Source organism: Haplochromis burtoni, unplaced genomic scaffold, assembly GCF_018398535.1.
Source record: "Haplochromis burtoni strain Fernald_Lab_line unplaced genomic scaffold, NCSU_Asbu1 Contig_3, whole genome shotgun sequence".
Lineage (NCBI taxonomy): Eukaryota > Metazoa > Chordata > Actinopteri > Cichliformes > Cichlidae > Haplochromis > Haplochromis burtoni.
The window spans coordinates 5,584,791-5,595,229 of record NW_024582364.1 but is presented as its reverse complement, the minus strand read 5'-3'; the positions used below and the strand labels follow the sequence as shown (position 1 = coordinate 5,595,229).

General features: G+C 39.2%; 1 protein-coding gene across 2 annotated transcripts in view; it reads left to right on the top strand.

The window, feature by feature from the left end:
* Positions 1-10,205, top strand: part of kiss1ra (KISS1 receptor a) — a 21,181-nt gene extending 10,976 nt beyond the window's left edge. For both annotated transcript variants that reach the window (XM_005912503.3, XM_005912502.3), the window contains exons 3-5: positions 4,910-5,045; positions 5,125-5,363; positions 6,910-10,205. In XM_005912503.3, coding sequence (XP_005912565.1) covers positions 4,910-5,045; positions 5,125-5,363; positions 6,910-7,290 — 756 coding nt within the window. In that variant the 3' untranslated portion in view covers positions 7,291-10,205. The remainder of the gene's footprint in view (positions 1-4,909; positions 5,046-5,124; positions 5,364-6,909) is intronic.
* Positions 10,206-10,439: the final 234 nt, after the last annotated feature.

Below are 10,439 nucleotides of genomic sequence, written 5' to 3'. Positions count from 1 at the left end.
GGCAATTTGATTAAATTTCATCTCATTCGACATGCAGGGGATATTCTGTCAAACTTAAAAAAGAAACACTTTAAAATTTTTAGATGTCAGCCTCAAAAAAAAAAAAACCTCAAGAAAAACATAGGCATGATTTGATTAATGGATGTGAGCAATCAGACTACGTGGTCTGTGAGCGTGTCTTGATGACTAAGACCAAGCTTTTCATTCTGAAAGCAGAAAGCGTCTGTCAAACAAGACTGTCTGTCTCGTTTTCCTCTCTTATCAGACAACCATTTTCTCATCTCAAACCTTCAAGTCAGTTTCTATTATGCTAGCCTACCATCATTTATTATTGCATACAAGGGAGAAAGGTAATTAGGTGACGAGATAAGAGAAGTGGCCACTCTCTTTGCTTTAATCTCTCAAATTTCTCCAAGAAATAAGAGCTGTTAGTGTTATTAGTGTCTTAAAATTTCCACAGTTTAATGAAAAAAACAGTTGATGGGTAACAGTGGGTGATGCATTCCTGCTGTGTTTACATCCAGCCTCTGTTAAAGGATCGTGATGACAGATTACCCAACTACTGCTTGTCGGATAGTACAGTTATATTGTAGAATAGCAGGGAATGTCTAAGGGCTTTATAGGATTACTGGTCAATACCAATTCCATCCAACCGGCCATCCATTTTCTTTCGCTTATCCAATTCAGGAGCCTGGAGCTGATCCCAGCTGCCATAAGGTGATAGGCAGCGTACACACTGGACAGGCCACCAGTCTCACAAAGGGCTAAGATGGAGTTACAGACAACCATTCACACTCACATTCACCAATTTCAAACCACAAATTAGATGTGTTATTGCCCACTTAGGAGAAAGTTTGTGTAAAAATACCATCACACTTCATCAAAGGTTCCTGCCCTGTTGTGCTGTTTGAAACTAAATTAAGGAAGCAAGATTACATTGCTAGGGTGGGATACTGCTCCTTCATCTTTCCAGTCTAATTAGCAGATGTATTTTCATGTCCAGTTATTACCAGGCTGAAGATTAGTCTGAGAGGAGCATTGATTACGTTAAATCAAAGATCTCTGCAGGAAACTTTTAGCTCTTCACAGACTTTAGTCAACATTTAATCTGCCTGTTATTTTCTTGAATCATGTATTAATGAAAATTTTCAAACCTTTTAAAGTCCAAGCTGTATGTGATCTTCAGAAGTTTTATGCGTTTTAAATCTGGAGGAGATTAAAAAAATACTGAAAACTGCTGTTGGGAGGTACAGCGGTGCAGTGGTTAGCACTTGGGTTCAAACCTCCTTGTTGGCTGGGCGTTTCTCTGTGGGATTCCCCATTTGTCTGCAGGGGTTTCCCTCTGGGTAAGCTGGTTTCCTCCCACAGCCCAAAGGCATGCACATTAACTTCTGGGTGTTTCTAAACTGACTGAGGTGTGGATATGAGAGTGTGTGCTTGAGAACCCTGAGATGAACTGGTGAGCTCTCAAGGGCGTGGAACTGCCTCTTGGTCTATTTCTATTTTGCACAGGACCCAGCTGATGGACAGATGGATATTTGAGAAGCTAAAATCACAAAATGGACTGGTATTGATGATTTTTTTCAGATGAATAAAAGTAAACTGTCCCTTTAAGTGTATCTTATATATAAATATTAGACTGCAGATCTCAAATACTTTAAGACACTGATGTAAACAGCTTTATCTGAAGCTTATGGCTGAATGTTAGGAGAATATCCCCCGTGTAGCCCTATGATTTTAATTACCATGTTTAAACTGAATAAATAAAAAAAGATTAGGAAGCTTAAAGAAAACAGATTCTTATTATTTATTCCTCCCTCATTTTCTTCCGTCATTAAAAAGAAATAAAACTACAGTAGAATAGAAATTATGAGCTACTAATATACCAGACATCTTAAAAAACAAAACATAGGAAAAATGGTATCCATTTCCTCAGCCGCCTCAACACTGAACTTATGATGACCCCTTTCTCTCTCTCTCACCATATCTTTTGAAATCCTGTGGTCCTGGTGCACAAAACCTCTGGAGGGTAATGTGAGCTGGCTTCGTAGTCGCAGATGAGAGGTGGCGAGAGAAACAGGCAGACACATAGACAAAAGAGGGACAAAATTAGATCCTATTTGTAAAAGAGCATAGACGCAACTTCAGACCCCTCATTTTTCACCCTGCTCCACATATTTCAAAACAAAAATGGATTAGTTTGCCTACATACAACCCACTAAGACCCACAGAGGTGATGTATCCAAAAGGAACAAAGACGGTAGAAAGTGTTAGGCTTGCTTTCTGTGTCATCCTGCTCCATTGAACATCAATGCACAGTTGTATATGAAACAAGAAAAGCATCTGTTTGAGACTTCTTTTTTTTTTTTTTACTCTAGAACACCACTATAAGTCCTAGTGGAAATATTGATTCGATTCAATTCACTTCATTTCTCAATGTGCTTTATATCGCAAGAACGTCAATTACACAGAGAACCTCCCCCCAAAGAAATCAAATACTAATGCCCCCCTGTGAGCAAGCACTTGGTAACAGTGGGAAGGAAAAACTCCCTTTTAACAGGAAGAAGCCTACGACGGGACCAGGCTCAGGGAGGTGCAGCCATCTGCTGCAACTGGTTGTTAGTGAGGGGAGGAAGACAGGATAATAAGCACACTGAGGATGAGAGCCAGAGGTTAATAATAAGTAATGATTAAATGCAGTCATTTAAAATTTTGTGTAAGATGGAAAAGCTTGTCAAACTTTAATGTAAGAGTAAAATTCTATATTTGGTCTTCAATTACAATTCTTCTGATTAGCTCAAGTTTAATTGAATCAAGCATCATTGAACTCCATTAAAAATGAAGTTGGATGATTGCTTCATATGCTAATGAAAAACACTCATCACAAATGCTGCCACCTCTGCACTTCCTCTGTACGCGTCCTCTCCGGTTCTATCCCTCGCTCTTTACCATTCTGAATGATCTGCAGCTTAAAAGCATGCAAGCCCATTAGTAAAAACTGGAGAGGGAGTCTGAAATAAAGGACAAAAAAGCTGCTTGAACGTCTGCTTTCTAGAGAGCAGCGATTAAAATATAAAGCCAAAAAACAAAACAAAACAAAAAAAACAAGTTTGCAAGACACTATAAGAAAAGCGCTTCCTCTAATAGCTTGTCAGCAAACTGTAAGAGCTCTTGTAAGAAACACATTTGTGTCAAAGTTAGTTAGGTGCAGGACTCAAAACTGATGAAAAGTGAAAGGGGTTTATTTACAGATGCACACCAGGTGAAATATATACAGCAACAGGGGAAGGCGGCTCCAGGGAATCTAAGGGGAGAATGTCCAGGGCAGGTAAACCTTCACACTCCTCTTCACACAGTCCATGAGTCACAAAACCTCCAAATCCAATCCAAGAAAGTTCACTCACACCCACTCAGGGTCCACAGGGCAGGAGAAGCAGGTAGGGATAGGGAAGTCTGCACAAAAAGAACAGATTAGGGAGAAGCACTAGGAAACACAAGGAACTCACTAGCCAAGCAGGGTCTACACTGACACAAGTTAGCACAATGATTCAGCAAGGAAGCAGACTCCACTGAGGGTAATAATCTGTGATGATTGGCAGGTGAGTGATCACAGCAGATGGGTGACAGGTGAGTAGAGCTGAGTAGGCGAGGACAGAGGTGGGGAGCATAGTCTGACTCCACCCTGGCGAGAAAGAGTGAAACAGCAAAAAACAACAACAACATCCTAGAGGTCCTTGAGGCCGTGGCAATGTGTATGTTTGACTGTTTAAAATGAATATATTTCAGGTGCGTTGGCATTTTAATGTCTCTGTTTGGTTTACGGATCCAGTGTTAAGCCAATTTCTTCTCCTCCTATTCAGTTTGACCAACCAGACAATGGCATCTTTCTTTGAGACACCACCACTGCCTAACTTACATCAAGGGATACTCTTTTGGAATACGCTCTACATATTTCTGCAACTTTTCCACAAATGTGCAATATGAAATAATGCCAAACATGATCATTTCTTTTAATTTTAAGCTAGTTTTAAATTTGAGTCTTTCCACTGAACACATAGCTGTGTTATGGATTTATCTGTGGTGCTTGTGGGGATATCTTCTCTGAAAGTAGACTAGAAAGATTACATTTGAATTTATTTTTCAGTCATTTATCCCAGTTTTGTTTGCTAGCCTGTTTTCCCTTTGTATGCTTACTCACTATTTAGTTGTTTTTCTTCTTTCTTGTGGGTGATGTAACATTATAAAGCACAGATGGAGCAGAATGAGGACTCAGCTGTCTAAAGCTATTATTTTTGTTAGCCAAGCTAAATAGACTTTATTTAATATATTTCTGCTTTTCAATTTTCTTGGTTCACAGCTGTATTGTTAAACATCTGAGAGTCATAAATAATATTTCTTCTCCTTTCCTAAAGCACAACAGCTTATGTACCTAGAATCACGTCCATTATTATTTGGACAATGACACATTTTGTAATTTCACATCTATACACCACAGCTGAAGTGCAGACTTTCAGCTTTCATTCAAGGGATTTAACAAAAGTATTAACAGTTTAAGATATACATCCCTTTGTATTCATAGCCCCCATTTTCAGTGAGTCAAAATTAATTGGAAAATTGACTCACAAGCTGTTTCATGGTCAGGTGACCCCAGATTAGCCCATCCTCTGAGTAATATTTGATTATTTCATAAAATAATAAAAATAATCTCTGCACGATCACTTTTCTTCTCCAAAAGGAAGAAAAGTTTTTTTCTATTTGGAGAAGAACCGTTTTTGCTCACACAAACTAATTTGAATAAGACAGCTTCATAATTTATCTTTAATTCTATTATCTTTTCATGTATTTGTCATTTATGTTAAGCACTTTGAGTTTACATGTAAATGAAATGAGCATCGTCTTCATTTGTTAGGTGACGGTGCAAGCCACCTGCATCACCCTGACTGCCATGAGTGGAGACCGCTGTTACGTGACAGTCTACCCCCTGAAATCTCTTCGGCACCGAACCCCCAAAGTAGCCATGATTGTCAGCATTTGCATTTGGATCGGTACGTCGTGTCATTATCGACTGACTCGTTAAAAATTTAAAATGCCATCATTTCACCTAACCATGTTTCTCCTCTTCAGGTTCTTTCATCCTCTCTACACCAATTTTAATGTACCAGCGTATAGAGGAGGGCTACTGGTACGGCCCGAGGCAATACTGCATGGAGAGATTTCCCTCTAAGACGCATGAGAGGGCTTTCATCCTGTACCAGTTCATTGCTGCCTACCTGCTGCCTGTGCTCACTATCTCTTTCTGCTACACTCTGATGGTTAAGAGGGTTGGCCAGCCCACTGTAGAACCTGTAGACAATAATTATCAGGTAAGGGCAGGCGTTATATCGGCCTGGGCTTCACAAGTGCCTCACAAACACAGCCACTAATGCACAGAGATATTATTGTCACCAGCTGCTGCTAATTTTCAGCCAATTAAAAGTTTAAAATCTCTCTTCTCTTCTCCTCTCTTCTCTTCATGTCCCCGTCTTTGAAAATGTGTTTTAAAACTTCTTTAAAGTGGCTGCAGTCAACTCTTTATTTTATAATTTTCTTCATTTTATAATTTTTTATTGTGGCTTTCTTTTTCAATGTGGAACCTATTCATAAAAAAGAGCAACTGCATTATACCTGCCAACTTCTGCACACGAGTGTTACAGGAAGACAAATTATTGCCTTTGTGTCAACACAAAGAGATCTTACACTTCACTACATTTTGGGAACATGAGCAGGTAGACCTGCTGTGGACAGAGTGGGAGTAATGTTCATCACTACAGGTGTTATATTGAAAGTGCGACAGGATAAAGTAGAAAACAATTATGGGCAATTATGTTGCCAAACATTCCCACTCAGTGTGGTAGGGATTTTTTTAAAGCACTAATGCCCTGATCAATAATTTACACCAATATAGTAAAGAGAGTGAAACAAATATCCTCTAATATCAATGGATAAATAGGTTGCAATGCATTGACAACCTCAAGGGGAAATAAAGTCTTTAATATAGTCACACTAGGAAAAGTAGTGGTTGGTGACCCAGCACGACAAAGGTCTGCAACCACTCTTAGTCAGTTGCTGTCTCTAAAGCAACTTTGGTGCATGAATACATGAAATAAAACCACAACAAGATAGAACTGACTTACTAAGACACTGAAAGGGGTCAAGCTGGCAATTACATGCAATCTATCTGCGATAATACACCAATTAACTCTGTGAAATCTGTGAAAACCGCTAACCTGTGGAACTCTGTTGCAAATCTGATGCAGTCTATGTAGACAGAAAATCACAATAAAGAGAAAAAATCTCATTCACTGCTTATATTCAGTGTCCAGCCAGAACGTCACAGATTTGAAACAGAAATGAAGAAATGTCCACAGAAACATTGATGTAGTTGCTGCTGGTCAGTTTTGTCTTTAGAATGAATCGAGCATAACCAGGATACAACAAACTGGCAACCGAATAAGTTGAGTCTCCAATTACAATGATTCAGTTTAATTTTAACTGATCCCCTATGAGCAAGTACTTGGCGACAGTGGGAATGACAAACTCCCTTTTAACAGGAACAAACCTCAGAGTAGTGGTTGCCCAGTACTTTGTGTGTTGCATGCTCAACCTCACTTACTCACCGAGTCACCAAGTGCAAAAAAGTGCAATCACCTGGAAACCACTGATGGTTCTTCTTGGTCCCGAGGACATTACATTCTTATTTACTCGAATAAGAGATTCTGTAGCTACCCGAAGGAGCGTTTCTGTGTCCTTTAGTTCCTTCTTTTGATAACTTTCTGTTTTGATTGACTGTTATCACTCTGGTAACACTGTTACATATTCTAAATATTGTCAAAAACATTACAAAGAGGGTTCCTTGTTTTGTCTCTTCAGGTGAATCTCCTGTCTGAGAGAACAATCAGCATCCGGAGCAAAGTTTCCAAGATGGTGGTAGTGATTGTGCTTCTCTTTGCCATCTGCTGGGGGCCCATCCAGATCTTTGTCCTCTTCCAGTCTTTCTATCCTAACTACCAGCCTAACTACGCCACATACAAGATCAAGACGTGGGCCAACTGCATGTCCTACGCCAACTCCTCTGTCAACCCCATAGTTTATGGCTTTATGGGAGCTAGTTTCCAAAAGTCTTTCAGGAAAACTTTTCCCTTCCTGTTCAAGCACAAGGTCAGAGACAGCAGCATGGCTTCCAGGACTGCCAATGCTGAGATTAAGTTTGTTGCTGCGGAGGAAGGCAACAATAATAACGCGGTGAACTGATCCCGATCATTTAACATAAGAAGGATACGGACAGTTTTCTAATGTGAACCGTGAAAAAAATAACACTAATTGTGTGTAAACGTCCTCAAAGAGCAACTGATCTGAAAGAGACACTGTTTGGCAGCCGGGATGTATTTATATCAGTGAATATAACTAATGAAATGATGTGAGGAAACTCAGACACATAAAACAGATGGGCACTAACAGTATTTGGCACAATATGTTACCTGTTCCAACTGCCAAGGCTGGCAATGCTGGCACATGTCTGCCAAACACCAGGTCTGAATAACACAAAGCTGAACACACCAGATGACAAAAGAGGAGAGTTTGGCCTGAAAGCTGCAGGCAGGACATTTAATCCCTGTTTGATCTGATGAGGTCTGCAGCTCTAGAATAAACTGGACCGAGGACAGATGATGATTATAGATATCATATGAAATGAAACAACACTGAATGTATATTTGAATTTAACATTCTTGACTAAATGGCAGTTGGCTTGTTTTATTTTTGTTTGTTTTTTTGCTAGTTTTTCTGTGGTTGACATTTACGTCTTCGTTGGAGAAAAAGAGAATAATTTAACACTTTGAGTATGCGTCACTCCGAAGAACAGCGAACACTGTGACACTGTGTAAATGTTTAAAAGGTGAGCGTTCTTATAATTTCTTTAAGCAATCTTCAGGAATACTTCTCCTGGCTTCTCAAAGGACATTCAAAGCTCTTCTTTGGATGTTCGCTGCCTTTTGTTCCATTTTCTGTCAAAATGATCTCGTGCTGTTTCAGTGGTGTTGATGTCCAGGCTCTGGGGAGGCCAATCCATGACTGATGGTATTTCATTGTGTGTTTTTCTATCGAGGTGTGCTTTGAATGCATTGGCAGTGTGTTTGGGATCATTGTCATGATGAAAAATGAAGCTGTTTTCAGTCAGATGTTACTTTATAGCAGATTAATATCTGATAATACTTTTCTTTGTTAATAATTCCATCAATTTTGACAAGATCCCCGACACCCCTGACTGAAATGTAGCACCACACCAAATCTCCACCATGTTTTACAGATGGTTGTAGACACACTTTGGTAATGGTTTCTTGACAGCTTCCCTTCCACTCAGACCATTTCTAATGAGGCTTCAGTGAGCAGTAGATGGGTCAACTTCAGATGCATCTCTTTAAGGTCCTCTGTCGGGTCATTTCTTAGGACATGATAGGACTCTACTTTTTTTCAGGTCTGCAATTTTTTATTTTCTTCTCCACTAGCCCTAACTCACAGTTTTTAGAACACACCAAACACTATGCCAAGATATGGCAGGTTTTCAGCTAATAGTTCTTTGGAAATTACCTCGTTGGTGCAAAAAAGACTATTTTATGCCTGTGAACCTGTGTTATCATTAGCATTCTTCATAGATTCAACTAAAGAAATGAGAACAATCTGTTTTTGCTACAGGTACTAGCAAAGTGCCTAAATATACACATTTTAAATGGATTCTTTACTAAAATATCTGTTATGTGTTAACACAATAGTGAGTTAGGTGGCTTTTTCATGCTTGAATCCTTGGGAGCAAAATATAAAGAAATGAGGGGTGACTCACAAATTTCACGTAGCGAGGTATACTTGTTATTACACATTTGACAACACTGTTTAAACAAACAGCCTTGAATGCCTCATACCGGTACACTGACCACTGTAACGCCAAATTTGTCAGCTTTCACCAGCTCTCTTATCATACAGCCATGTTAAGGTTCTTATCAATCTCTAAGCAAGACAGCAAATATGCAAAACTCCTCAAATATCAAACTGCTTGTTTAAAAATTATGAGTTTATCTCACTTCTGTTCAGTTTTGTGAGTTTGTGAGTCATGTGGATCCAGATCCACATGACTCACACAAAGATTCATCAATTTTATACACTTCACTACAGGCTACTACATACGCCCATGGTATTATAAGTGAAAATAAAAGGGAATCAGATCGTTTCTTGAGGCAACAGAAGTTAAAGCTGTGCTTTTTTGTTCGTTTAAAAACAACTGAATCCAGCTGAATCGTTTCCGTTGCTGGCAGTATGATGAGTGGTGTGATGGCTAAACCGGGGGTTGTAGTCAGTGAAGTGTAGACAGTGTTTACTTTGCTTTTGTGTCCCATGCACAAACATTCGCACCTTACTTAATTGTGCATTCACAAACACTATAGAAACATGCACGCATGCACACAGGCAAATACAAGCACACATCCACATTTCGCCCACTGCATCTACTTTTTTCGTTAGTGGTATCAGTTGTTACATCTTCTCAGAAAAAAAAAAAACACCCTTGCACGATCTTGTCAGACAGACGGCGGAGACGACCTGCTCCATTGTGAGAGTGCATTCTGAAGGAGAAGCTGATGACAGAGCAACTGTCTGGCAATAGAAATGCAGCCTATCATAGTTAATAAATCTGTAAAGCTGTTAATTAGGGGGAAAAAACATGCAGGAAGATTTTTCTAACATAGGTTGAACTACATGGCCACCTTAATGCAGCTATAGATAATGTAACCTTACATTATACTGGTCATTAGTAGATGCTAATTACATACTTGCAAGAATAGAGTAGAACACAGCAGAACATGCATCTTGCAGCCGTGTGTCAAAATGTTTGTACTCGTGCTAAAAAAAAAGCACTTTGAGTTTTGTTGAAACAATTTGAGCTGCACTGTTTTAGCAGCAAGTAATTAGTCCTCCATTTGCAATTCAAATTGTACAAAAAGCAGCCAACTAAAGAAAGTGTCACCCACTAATTAGAACAGAAAAAAAGGGTATGGCATGGAGTGCATTGTGAGGCCATTTATTTACGTGAGCACTGCTCTAAAAAATCAGAATCAGAATACTTTATTGATCCCTGGGGGAAATTATTTTTTGTTACAGTGCTCCATTATAAACCAACATTAAGACAAGACAGACAATACACTAACTAAGAATAGTACAATATATACATATATATATATATACATACATACATACATAAGTCACTCATAAATAAATAGCTGAACAAGAAACATGTGTAGCTGTAGCAGCAAACAGTGTGTTAAGTGGATGCGTTGTACAGGGAGATGGCCACAGGCAGGAAAGATTTCCTGTGTCGTTCAGTGGTGCTTTTCGGTAATCTCAGTCTCTCACTG